The sequence below is a fragment of the Manacus vitellinus genome, unplaced genomic scaffold, assembly GCF_001715985.3.
Source record: "Manacus vitellinus isolate BGI_N305 unplaced genomic scaffold, ASM171598v3 scaffold_4_pilon, whole genome shotgun sequence".
Taxonomy (NCBI): domain Eukaryota; kingdom Metazoa; phylum Chordata; class Aves; order Passeriformes; family Pipridae; genus Manacus; species Manacus vitellinus.
Genome location: NW_021940604.1, coordinates 17,044,683 through 17,058,687, shown reverse-complemented (window position 1 = coordinate 17,058,687; position 14,005 = coordinate 17,044,683). Strand labels below are relative to the sequence as shown.

At 40.4% G+C, this 14,005-nt stretch overlaps 1 protein-coding gene across 1 annotated transcript; it reads left to right on the top strand.

Annotated features, from left to right (window-relative positions):
* Positions 1 to 1,048: 1,048 nt before the first annotated feature.
* GJA1 (gap junction protein alpha 1) lies at positions 1,049 to 10,466 on the top strand. The gene is made up of 2 exons (XM_008934005.3): positions 1,049 to 1,442; positions 7,403 to 10,466. The coding sequence occupies exon 2, from the start codon at positions 7,419 to 7,421 to the stop codon at positions 8,562 to 8,564; it is 1,146 nt and encodes a 381-aa protein (XP_008932253.1). The 5' UTR covers positions 1,049 to 1,442; positions 7,403 to 7,418; the 3' UTR covers positions 8,565 to 10,466.
* The last annotated feature ends 3,539 nt before the right edge of the window (positions 10,467 to 14,005 follow it).

Here is a 14,005-nt window from a genome sequence, read left to right as displayed (position 1 = left end):
TAGTATAGTGTAACATTCATTATTTCAAGAAGAAACTGTAGAGGACTTTTATCTAGGAAGCTCTCAATGACCATTACTGGACTTCTTCCCTCCTTTGTAGCCTTCAAAGAGCAAAAAATGCTCTTCCATGGTACTGAGCCCAGAAATAGGTCCTGCGAATAACATGAGTTGAAACCAAAATGAGTCCAGTATAACCCAAACTGTGAAACTTCATGGAGAACTATGTGACCACAAACACTTCTAGAGAAGCTCCTAAGCAGTCCCACAGAGCAGCTAATACCGCATGACGTGAACAAATACAAGACCAACTCCTCATGAAGTTTCGATTCCATGTGTGAGGAGCTTAACACAGACAGACAAATAAATTAATCTCTGTTCCACGGAGGAGGCATTTTTTCAAGGAGCATTTAACTAGGGTCTGGTCAGGAGCAAAGCCAAACTAGTTTTCTCCAGTTGCATAGATCAGTTTTGGAGCATGATTTTACTCTGTAAAATGTGTTCAAAAATTATCAGGAGCATTTCTTCTTACTATTGAAGACTGATTCTCTGTACTGTGCTTTATTTTTTGAAATTTCCTGGAAAGAGTTTCCTGGAATTTGAGGTCATTTCTTCATTTCTCCCATGGGACAGACACACACACATGTGTCTGTAAAAAAAATATGTGATGTGTATCTCCTGTGGAAACAAACACGCTGCTCCCGGTGTGTACTTTCATGTGTGCACGTAAAGGAAATTGACCTCAGCAGACAAAGCTGTTGCGTTCATAACAAAAAGTAGAGAGGGCTTGGGAGGGCTTCCTCTCCTGAATGGTGGCGAGGAGTGAACAGAGGGAGCAGCCCCAGCGTCCAGGAGGTCCGCGCTGGTTACCCATTAATCCCTTTCAATGCATTTTCCCCTTTCCCTGCAGTGAAACTCCTGGTGCACAACAGAGAGCCAAGCTGTTTCATCTGTCTCAGGCGAGCCCAGATCTGGACACGGTGCCACCCAGGTGCCCCAGTGACCGGGGAGGGGGGTGTGAGGCGGCTGCTAATTGCCCTTGTATTTGTTTTGTTACATCAGCAAGAGTGGACTTCCATGCTCTGTGTCTTTACGCGGGCTGGTTTTTGCTGTCTTCAGCCCGCTCCCTCCTCCTCCCCCAGCTCCCTGCTCTCCGCCCGCAGCGCGCCCCTCCTCCCCTGCCTCCCCTCCCTCTCCCCTCCTCTCGCACAGTCAGAGGCTTGAAAACTTGTTAAAAGCTCTCCCAGTGTTCAAAGTTAGAAAAAACTTTTACGAGGTATCAGCACTTTTCTTTCATTAGTGGGGAAGGAAGGATGAAAAATACAAAACAGGAGTAGACTTTTAAAGTTTAAATAGATAGGTCTGAGTGCCTGAACGTGCTCTTCCATTTTACTTTAACCATCCAAAGAAGTACTCTGATCCAGTTTCACTGCTGATCAGCAAGGGTAAGTTGAAAGTTTTCCTTTTTCATCTTTTTGTGTATCACTTTTTTTTTTCTGAAAACACTTCTTTTCTTCTCCCTCCCCCTTCCCCCCCAGAAATCCTGTGTTATTGCGCTCATGGTTGAACTTGTTTTAAAAAAACACATCTCTTAACAGCGTAGATTCTCTTAAAGTGCAAAGCGAAGTTCCATCTTGGAGGAATCCTTTACTTTCTTTCGTCATATTTCTATACATTTCTAGAAGTGTTACACTTTTACAACTTATAACCTTTTTCAAGCGAAGGAGGAACTACAGCGAAGTTGTGAGTGCTGGGCTGAGTTGCATACTTGTTGCGAGTACTTGCGATCGCTCCCCTGCACTGCTCTCGGGGTAACTCAGCTCCTCTAAAGAAAAAAACTGAGGCGCGCTTCAGTCTCCTCTGTTGTACCGAAATTGCCTCAGAAGTTATTAACAGAGAGACCTTGCCCTGAGTGCGTCCAATTCCTTGCCCACACATTTTGCTTTCATATGGAAATCCTGATTGATGCCTGATAGCTTGAGCAGAGCAAGGTTCTTAATTAGGTGCTTTGTTAAATGCTGCAGCTACTGAAGTAGTGACTTTCACGTGGTCTTCCTGATAATTTTTCCCCTTTTCTTTTAAAATAGATGTGATAAAATCCAGACATGCGTTACGGATTTTTAACCTGGTTTGTATATAGTTACTCTGTTTTAGCAACCTCTGTGAGGGATTTTAGAGAAGGAATGTGGAATATCATGATATGCCTTACCACGTTGGCAATGTCTGTGAAAGTCTTGGGTAGATATAAATGAAAGTTGTCTAGGAAGGACTGTGCAAAAATACACACAATATGTGTCATAATCTCTATATGTTACATTCCCTTGAAGACTTGAATGACCAAAATGCAGAGGAATAAATGCTTGAGCAGCATCTTTTGGAGAAATAACGAGACTTGGAGTGATTCCTTATAGCAGTTGTTGCCTACTGCTTGCCAGTAGTTAAAAAGCAACAAGAGGAAGCAGAAAAAGCCTTCAGCTGAAAGTCAGATGAAGCACAGAGTCTATCTTATCAAGTAACACATGAACAAGAATATTGTGTGCTTATATGTGTCCTCATATTTTGCCTTGAGATACCCAGTGAGCCTCGCGAAGCAGCATATTTCGTCCAAGGCATTCCTTTTCGTTTTTGTATGCGACATTTGTGATGAAAACCCCTGGTAATGGAGGCAAAAATGGGCTATGGACACCTTTTGCGTGATGTCCCCATGTACGCGCGCGTGTGTGTGTGTGCGCGTGCATAGGGAGCGAGTTAGAGGACTTGCGTGAAGCTTTCATCCTGCCATTTTTAACATCTGGACAGCACACTATGCTGCAAAATTTAAGCTTTTAGTCTTTGGGATGTTTACTGAAGTGTTTCCTTCAGAAACTTCAAAGCCAAACACTGGCGCTGACCCACAATACCTAACAAGCATGCGAATGGGAGAAAGGCAAGTAGCAGACTCGGTTCAGGAGAGGGAAGGGAGGAATGGACACGAGGGATTTGATTTGCGACATAAAGCTGAATGCTTATACACACAGGAACGCAGACAGATTCAACACTGTAAAGTTATCTCAAGCTATCTCTCATATTATGCAAGCCCAAAAGATTAATTTTATTTGTCTCTGCAGTGAACCAAGGCCAAGGATTCCTGTGGGCACAGGGAAGGTTAGAGGACATTGAGCAATGCATCTGTTTCATTAGATACATTGCTTTCTCTCCCCCAGTCACTAGTATCTCCTCCCCTTGTTACCTACTGAATTTGTCTTGCATGGAGGCACCGGGGCTGTTTTTTTTATGCCCATGTATGCTTTAGACATCCAGATTTCAAAATCCTCAAGCAGGAGCATCAGAGGGCCCAAGGCCCCCTCAGGGAATTCAGCTTTCCTTCCCTTAATTCCAGAGTGAATCAGGAGAGGGATGAATCTGGGCATTAACACAGAGGGTAGACCTGGATTGTACAACTAGAGACCGTCTAAGAAAGTGCTTAAAGTTGCTTTTGCAAACATGATTTAAAATTAAACTAGGTGGGGAGGGTACAACATGTGAGAGGCAGAGGCTGTGGGGTAGATCCACTAGTGACTGATCACCAGAAATACTGGCAGACAAAGAAGAAAATCATAGTTGTGACACTAAGTTCTAGTTACTGCAACCATTTAATGCGTAATCTTTGTCCGGTGGATGAAATGAACTGAAGCTGATCTGCAGTCCTACATATGAACACTACTTTCCCAGAGGAATGTCTGGAAGACATTCTTTTATTTTTGCAAGATTACAGAAAACTAGCTTTCCCTTTTCCAACTTGTCCAAACTCGACGAGTTGTACATCTCATCTGCTTTCTTTGCAATGCATGTTACTTTTGAGAAATGCTCAAGCCGATTGATGTTCAGGGTCCAGAACCTTCTCTCTTGTCCATATGTGTGTGTAAGCACAAATAAAAAGGCAGAAGTTGTTGGAAAACCAAAACTTTGTCCTGTTTCCCAGTTGCTTCAGCTGCATGATCCCATTTTAGAACCCACTCTAACCCTTACTGCTCTTCCATCTGCTAGCATGTGACCTTCTAACACTGTAGTCAGACCTGGGCACATTACCACAGCCCTGAGTTTGCATTATTCTTTTCAGAAAATATGAACCAGATGACATGATGAATGCTGTCCATAAAAAATAGTTCTAGAATTTCTTAATTGTGGCCTAGAAATCAAATGTCTTATATATTTGGTCATCCAAAACCCATGCAATGAATGCTGTCAGATCTCCTGCTGCTCTATGGATTTTTTTCCTATCTTTACCCACACACAGTAGGACCTGGAAGAAATCCATCTTTTAAAGACTGCTATATTTTAGTACTAGGCCAGCATTAGTCTGCCTCAGAAGAAGGTTATGATCCTGTAAAGTATTAATCACCAGGAACTCATGAAACACACGTACTCATCATCAGCCATATCCTTAAATTCCTAAAGTAGTGAAATCATATCAATTGAACAGGCCAGCCTGTATCATTCAGTGGACTCACTTAAGGTGTTTGGAAGAGTTAAAAGAAGTTTTAGTCCAGAATATTGAAGAATTATTTTTAAAGGTTCTGCCAACCATTAGAAACTACTTACAAAGCTAGAATACTTAAAATACCCATTTGATACAAACCCTCTTTCTATACCTGGTAAACAGATTTGTAGTCAGTTAATAAAACTGGTCTTTCAGTGCCCTGAAAGTAAACAAGTTAGATCCGATGAATGAATTTTCTCTACAACAAAGCAAAGTACTGTGTTTCATAACACAATAGAATCCACTTAAGAAAAGGAATAATATATTTGTGCCACCACAAGGTTATCTGATTAACAGTACAATGTTTTGAATTGATGTGGGGTTTTTTATCACTGGCAAAGGCTAGCATGTAACTGATCTCTGTTTAAAAAAGTTGCTTTTCAAAACTATGTATGAGTAATTCAAGCATGGAATGTTTCCTCCTGGAGTTTATATTGCCAGAGGACACAGATGAAATTTAGCAATTTTGCATGCTGAAGCAAATTAAAAAATAGGTAGTTAATTCTCCAACTATTGCAGGTGTGGGATTAAGTAGGTCAAAACTGAAGTAAATCACATTGCATTAATGAACCAGAAAGGGGTGTAATTAGAAAACAAACAACACATAACTGCCTAGAAATAACACATTCTCTGTTTTCTTAATCAGGCTTTCAATCTGAAATAACATTTAGACAGTAAAAACGTTTAGTCTGAGGAAAGTCTGTTAACCCAGTAGTTTAAAATCATTGGAAAGCTGACTAATTAAATCAAGAAGCTGTTACTTGAAAAAGGCTCCTTCTGTCCACTTCACTTCTAGGACATGGAGCAAATAGTTTGCCTTTAAAACAGACTTCACGTGTTGTATAGTTACAGGCTGTTCTCTGTTTTAACAATCCCAGCCTGAGAAGAATGTAGTCACATTTCATTTCAGCCTTTCCAGAGACCTCTGCGATCCTCTGCCTGACTCCTGTCCACCGCCCCAGCCCAAAAAGACAAACTCACTTTACCCGGGAAAGATGAAAGCTGAGGATGGCTGAGGGGATGTGTCAGAGATAAACATGCTGTGCATACTCCTCCCAGCAGAGGCTTCCAGATTTCAAAGTCTGAAGCAGGCCTGATCCTTTGATGGGGCTTCATTCATGAGAAGAGCTAATTATATGAGGAAGGGTCAGCAGGCTGTGGTTGGTGAGCTTCAGAGCCAGCTGACTAGGCAAATGGAGGAAATGGCCCTGGTATATTTTTCAGGGGTTCAAAGATAATTGGCATCTCAAAGCTATTTTAGACACTTGTCTCCCATTACTCTGTCAGACTCTTTCTGATGGCAGGAATGGTGTGTTTTTATTTGACATTTATTGTTATGTTTGAGTTTGCCAGATTTACAGTCTTGTGTTTCCAGTGACTCACTGCTTCTTGAAAGCAAGTCTCCTTGGTGCTAAAATTTCCTATTTTATGAATTATCCAAAAAGTGCTTTTTCTATAAATGACCTTCACTAGGGGATATATCCATGATGCAGTGGGGAGGAAATCATTTGGACATTATAAAAACTGTTAATACCAGGAAGGGATTACTCAGCATGCGCGGAACAAATATCTATGCCCAGCAGCATCCACTTTAAAGGGGAAAGTTTTTGATTATTTTTCCTGTTAAATTCCTGATTTCACATGCTTTTTCAGGGGGCAAGTTAAAATGTAAGTTTTTATGAATATAAGATTGCCATTCTCTAGTTGATAAAAATCTATAGTGAAATTTATTCTTCCCAGGAATTTTTATTTCTTTTATGTCATCCTGTGTATTTCCAGATATCCCAAGAACCTGCCTGTGTCCCAGAAATGCACGCTTTAAAACTCAAGTCGGGGAGACAGTTTAAACTTGCAGTGTTCAACACTTGGAATGCAAACTGCAAGCCAGGAGTTGCCTTAGAAAGAGCTCATTTACCTATTTCTTTTTTTCTTGCTGAATATTTTTTCCTTTCAAAACAAAGAAGGAATTTAAATACAAAAAGATGCAAACGCAAATCTGAAACTACAATGAATTAAGCAAATCACAGATAAACAGGAAACGAGTTCCTCCAATATGGTAACATTATCTTAGTTGTGTTTCATGTATTTACTATTTTTGGTTGCTTCATAAAACTATAGGTAAAGAATGCTAACTTTGATCTGGAAATACTAATGTACAAGCTGTATTTAGAAAGCAATTTTTTTTCTGAAGCTGAGTAGAGTATAAACTTGGCATCATCAGGAACTATACTCTTAAATGTATTGCACACTGTGTAGTGATAAGCAAGAGACCAGTTTAATGCTGGTGTAGGAAAAACAGCATGCATTTTGCAGTGATAGAGTTTTATGTATCTAACGTTAACTTAATGTAATCTTTTGTATTTATGTTAACCCATGGTTTGCTTTTTTAGTATCTGAATGATTGAGCGTAAAAATTACAGGGAACAATCAATACACACTGAAATTGAGAAATCTTTCATATATTCCTGGCATATTTAGGCAGTGCCACTGCTTAGTTCCACACCCTGCTTCAGCAGTGTGTCACAGCTGTTTTCCACCTGAGGCAGGTGTAGGTCATTGAACTGAGGCTGCCACCAAGGAAGCTGAGCCAACCACAATGGTCACTGAGGGTTGTCACAGGCTTCTTGAAAACTGGAATGAAATTAGGAACCCCTTTTTTTCATTTTGCTCTGAGACATTACATGGTACTTTCTCTTTTCAGTTTCCCTGATTTCCCACTCCACCTGCAGACTAAAACTCTGTTTTCTCTTCAGATCGTGTAAGACACATGAATTACAGCAAAGCTGACACCACTGCTCTATTAGCATTGCTCTGTGATTTAGTCTGTCAAAGGTATTCAAGCTCTGCCTTAACCCTACTTTTTTTTTCCTTTGTGTCCTTGTTTAGCCAGCATCCTGTGAAGATGGGTGATTGGAGTGCCTTAGGAAAACTTCTTGACAAAGTTCAAGCCTATTCTACTGCAGGAGGGAAAGTGTGGCTGTCTGTCCTCTTCATTTTCCGAATCTTGCTATTAGGGACAGCAGTCGAATCTGCTTGGGGAGATGAACAGTCTGCTTTCCGGTGTAACACTCAACAGCCTGGTTGTGAGAACGTCTGCTATGACAAGTCCTTCCCCATCTCCCATGTACGCTTTTGGGTTCTGCAGATCATATTTGTGTCTGTACCTACCCTTTTGTACCTGGCACATGTGTTCTATGTAATGAGGAAAGAAGAGAAGCTGAACAAAAGAGAAGAAGAGCTCAAAGTGGTCGCAAATGATGGCGTGAATGTGGATATGCACCTCAAGCAAATAGAAATTAAGAAATTCAAGTATGGGATCGAAGAGCATGGCAAAGTGAAGATGCGTGGGGGACTGCTCCGTACTTACATCATCAGCATCCTGTTTAAATCTGTCTTCGAGGTGGCTTTCTTGCTGATACAGTGGTACATTTATGGGTTTAGTCTGAATGCCATCTACACCTGTGAGCGAGATCCGTGCCCACACAGGGTGGACTGTTTCCTCTCCCGTCCAACTGAGAAAACCATCTTCATCCTCTTCATGCTGGTGGTGTCCTTGGTGTCTCTTGCCTTGAACATCATTGAGCTTTTCTACGTGTTCTTCAAGGGTGTCAAGGATCGTGTGAAAGGCAAAACCGACCCCTACTCCCACAGCGGTGCCATGAGCCCTTCCAAGGACTGTGGCTCCCCCAAATATGCTTATTACAATGGCTGCTCCTCACCGACCGCCCCCTTGTCTCCCATGTCTCCCCCAGGGTACAAGCTTGTTACTGGAGACAGGAACAATTCCTCCTGTCGTAACTACAATAAGCAAGCCAGCGAGCAAAACTGGGCCAACTACAGCGCGGAGCAGAACAGAATGGGGCAGGCTGGCAGCACCATCTCCAACTCGCATGCCCAGCCCTTCGACTTCTCTGATGAGCACCAGAACACTAAAAAATTGGCATCGGGACACGAGCTGCAGCCCCTCACCATTGTGGACCAGAGGCCTCCCAGCAGAGCCAGCAGCCGAGCCAGCAGCAGGCCTCGACCTGACGACCTGGAGATCTAAGGTTCTTGCTGCAGTACTTGCTCAACTATGAAACGACGGGCGTTGGAAGATGCCGTCAGTGCTGATCTTGTTCCAGCGGAGGTGGTACTTAACAGTCTCAAGCAGGAGATTTTAACAATCATAAAAAAACAAACAAGCAAACAAACTTTTGAAATAATTGCTGTTTTTTGAGGGGATGTGGGATTGGTGTGGGGTGGTACATTACACATTGGTATTTAATGTAGCTGGTTTAAAGAATTCAAATACTAAAAAAAAAAAAAAGAAAAAGATAGGTAGTACTAAGGTAAGGGGCTGTTTTTCTAGAAAGGCTGTAAATATCTGAGTGTATGTGTATGTGTGTACTATCATGTTTGTTCCTAAAGAATCTTCTGTAACGCTAAAACCTAATAATAACTGAACCCACATTTGTCAGGGTGAAGTGCTACCTGAAGATGAAAACATTTTTCCTATTCAATATGCAAAAAAGTCCAGGATTGCTTCTGATCATTTCCCTGTCAAGAACATTCCATTCTTAGTGCACTTTGAAGGTAAACTTTCCTACAGGGTCCTCCAGGTTGTCAGAAAGCTCCTGTGAGGACAATCTACCATCTTTGAGTTGTTCAATTCAAATTTTAGACATGGCCCACCAAGAAATACTTTGGTCACCTGCTCTTCCAGCCCTTTATGCAGGTATATTTTGTCATGTGCATAAATGGGATGGCTCCATGCTTGTGGAACCGGCAATGACACAGTCTTGCTCACAGCGATACTTGTGTCCTGCTGCTCATGTGCAGTCTAATTAGCATCCTGTAAAACACAGTTTGCTGCCACTTGCAGATTTAAGCATCAAGATGAGCAAGCAACTGCCTTTAGTGAATTTTGTCACACCTTTATGTATATTAAGGGAGTGCGTATGTGTGTGGATGTGGAGGTAAAGGTATACACAAAACACCCTTGGAAACACAGGCTGAGAAATAAACGCACACAAGTTACTTGCAGTTGACACTTTCTCATGGATATGGTGAAAATGTGGGCCACTATGGTGTTTACATTCTGTGGTTCCTTCAATGCAAGTGAAGCACATGTCATTATATTTTTTTAATTCTATAGAATGTTTTCCATGTATCCTAAGTGGATGCTCTTTTAAAAATAAAAAATCAGAAGGGCTTAATCCTGGATGTCTTGCTCTGGAAAATCTCTTAAGTGTTTGGGAGTTTTGCCTGAGCAAAGCCTACAGGATCAAGCCCAAGATGTAGCAAACCGTGTTCTTGCTGGCATGAATGATTTTATTTTGTAGAAGTTAGGGGTGGAAAAGACCCATTAGGTCATCTAGCCAGTCTCCCTGATAGGTAATAATGATGCTTGAATGATAGAAGATGTAGTACTGTAAGCAAGCTTTAGTCTTTTACGTGAGAAACTTAGAAGAAGTGCTTTGTGCTGGATTAATAATAAAATATGCCTACAAGGCTTTTGCAGTAACTGGTATTTTTCTTGTTCTAAATATTCACATTTACTGAACTATAATGCCCACTCTGAGTTTGACAGTTAGGTCTTTCTAGATGGCTCTAGCAACTTTAGTGTTTACACTTAGATTTTGTTTGAAATGCAAGTGAAGTTGGAAGGATTTTTAAAGAGTACAATTCTAACTAATTTATTTGAAATACATGCTAAAGAAATCTACCAGTTTCTTCAAATGCATAGCCTCTTAGCTGAACACAGATTGACCAAGGAAATACATAGCTTGGTTTCATTTTGCAGCAACACAGATAAATTCTTTCATTTAATACATTATATTAATTTGTTTGACATTCCATGTTAAACTACTGTTGTGTTCAACTTCATTGCATGTATGCAACCATAGTTTGTCAGATCATGTTGTCTGGAGAACATTAGTCAATAAAGTTTTAATTTAGTATAAATACATTTTCTAATGGTCTTTTAGTGTTTCATATGTCCATATATCTTTTGTTTCAGTAGTATGATCCAAACTTGTTCCTTCCTTGTTCGTTTTTCCCCAGTCACCCTGCATTTCAGCAGCATCCTTGATTTAATCCATCTGGATTTACTTTGAACTGAAATTTCACAGGACCAGATTCAGATACCCTCACAACACTGGAAAAACAAGCATTGTTTGTGCCGCTCCTGGAACAAAGTCATGGTCAGCATGAGCTACTGTAATGCGAATCTCGCTGTGAGTCTCAGAAAACATATTCATTTACAAACTCTTATAAAAAAATAGTACTAAAATACTGTCACATAATTTTTCAAGCAACTTTTAATATGGCTTAGATTCAACATTATGTAATCATTGCCTCTGGTTTACATTTCCCCATGTAATCACATTGCTTGAGTGACAGTCAGTTTCAATGTCTGGAATTAAAGCCTCATTCCTTTATAGAAAGGCAGTGATTTTCATAAGGCTGGGATGTCAATATTGTCTCCTGTTTCACCTTTTATGTCCAAAGTCAAACAGTGCTTGCCTTTCCGGCATTGGACTCCAAAGGCGAGATGATTCAACTCCTTTTTTCATTTGAAAAATCAAAATATAGTGGTCATGTGATTATCATACAGCTTTCTACTTTCAAATTTGCTTGTTATTTTTAAGTCCAAATTCTTCCCCTTCCTATTAGTAAAGAAGGGGAAGAATAAGCAGGGCTGTGGTAATGGATTCACAGCTCTGAGAAATGCTACATGATCACCAGCACAAGGAATGACTCTTTGAAGTTTTCCTTAAATAATAACAGTGAGTCATATTTAAGCTGGCTTGTCCTAGTTTGTCTGTACAAACGGAAGGGCATTCCAAGCATTTTGTGAGGATCATGCCCTAGGAAAGGTGGATACTGAAGCATTCAGAGAAGGGCTCACCCTGAGACAAAATGTAGTGTTTCCTAGACAGGCTGATTGTCAGGTATGTCCCAAGGGGCATCTTGGACAGCTGAAATAATTTAGTGCTTCAGTGCAAAACTCTTTGAGTGATTTTTTGGTGGCAATGCATGTGTGTGCATGTGTAGGGTACAGACATTCCATGGGCTGTTTCTCCAGCCTAGATTTATTTCTGTGGAGTGTTTTTCTTACACACTTCAAAGTCATCATGGTGACATATTTCTGTGTGCCATTCGTCCAGCTCTTTATGTGCTTTTTCCCAACACATCTCTGCAGCAGCAGTTGCATCAACTGCAGATGACAAAAAATGATGCTAGTGCACACTTCTCAGCCTCTGTAGAAGGATATGTCAGATATTGAATTCAAACTGGAAAAGATGCAAAAATACACATCTCTGAAGGTAATTAAAACAATAGCACCAAATCCAAATATAAAATCCTGTTAAGTATTTCAAATTTGTGTTTATGTTTTGTTTAGCAGTATTTTGCCAAAAGCCAAATCATCCTAGGGCCTCCTCCCTGTACCAGTAATTTGAAATGTTTTTAAAGAGTAAAGTTAGAAAGACAAGTTACAGACAGCTTAAAATCTATGTGCATATCATGTAATTTCAAGATGTTTTAAATACAGTTAGCACACACTGAAGGCTACTTTCAAATTTAGAAATTAAATTTCCATATTTAAAATGAAAACTACAGTAATAGTTTGAGAACAGAAACAAACTGTATGAGTGTACCTGTTGCACTTACTAAAATCCAGCATTTTTAAGCAATATGCTTGTCTCACTGGTCCAGAACCACATCTCCCACATCTGTCTGCAGTGCTGCTGTGCTACTCAGCATCACTGGGTCAACTGCACACTACCACTGTGCTGGCTTTTCCCTTGAACTTTCTCTGCAGCTTGTTATTGATTAAAAGAGAGGAAAAAAAAAAGGAGTGATAAAAGGAGTAGAGTTTTTCAAGTCAGATGTGAGAGTTGATCCAGATCTGAAATTACTTTGACTGGTTAATTCAGCATTCTGGGTATGTCAGATCAAAACCTCCTCCAGTTTTGGTGGTGGCTTTTTCTACCCCACTGAGTCAGAACTGCTTTTAATTCTTCTTGTAATTCCTCTATGATTACTGCTGCTCCCTTTTCAAGAATTTAAACAATATAGGGCAGAAAATAGGATTTACCTTCCTCCTGTAGGACTTTTTCTTTCTATTTACTCCTAATCCAAACCTGGCAGGACTGAGCCTTTTACTGAGCTCACCCTTGATATACACTTTTTTAATACGGTGTGTTATTCTAATAGTCAGATTTATTACATTCTCCTTGAAGACATATTCCTTTTCTTCTCGTGCTATTCACTCCACCCCTTTGCAGTTAGATCTACCAGAGGACTCAGACGACAGAGCTGTTGCATGGTCCTGGAGGATTTCTCTGGCAATAAAGGAATCCTTTGATGCTACAGAGCTACTCCTTACATTACTTTCATTTCTACTGTTGACATAAGACAGAAGCGTAAGTCATGTCTGAGAAATCACTACCTAGATGTATTATCTGACTCAGTTCCATGGGACTATTTGAGGGTCCTCCATTTTGTTCTAGCTTTTTCTAACATAATGACTTCAGAAACATAGGGCTGTAAAATCAGCTCTGCAAAGAGATGATTGCCTTTCCCTGACTTAAGTCATGTGCTTTTGAATGTGCCCAAGGACATATTCACACCCAGACTCTGTCAGTCCTAGAAAGTGTGTCAGATGTAAATTACATGATGCTAGCACATCACTAGATTGAAACAGGAAGAGCTTATTGGTTCCTGTTCTTATTTAAAAGGCGTTTTGATAGACAAAAAAAAAAAAAAAGAATGCTTGTCTTAAATACTTCCGAAACTGCAGCACTACCAGGAGACTCTAAGAAGCAGTACAGACGCTGTGCAGGTATACATGTTAAGCATTATCAATGGGTACTATGACTATAAACAGTTTAAATAGATCCAGCTGCTCACTAATTGGGTAAAACCAACCGCTTCCAAAATGGCTGCCCTTACTCTTTTCTCGTGGTAGCCAAAATGCTGCATCTGGTTTGCTGGCTTGCTGGCATTTGCAATGCAGAAGCACCTTGGACAAAGACAGACATGTTTTTACAGTGATCGTTTATGCGTTACCTCCTTTTAAGTGCTGAAGAATCTTACTGCTAGGAGCTAGAGGCAGAGAGTCTGGGACAGGCTGTACTGGGTTAGTAATACACCGTCAAGGGAGTAAGCCAGTCAAAAGTAGTGGCTTTCTGGTGATTATGGACTCTCCCATCACTTAAAAAGACTGTGGTCTCTGCTGCTATGTTGAGGAAATTTGCATAACAAAATGAGAAATGTAAGCTTAGACCAGTATAAAAGGGAAAATGTTCAGACATTTAAATTGCTCCTTGAAACAAGCATGGACCACAATTGCATGCTTCCCATTAGAACTGACAGAAAATGGTCACAAGTTCCAAGATTTCAGTCATTTAAATCAATGTAAAAATTCCTCTTAACTTCAAACGTAAACAGATTTTATCCAGAAAGATATGTTACGACATCTAATTTTCATTAATATAACTG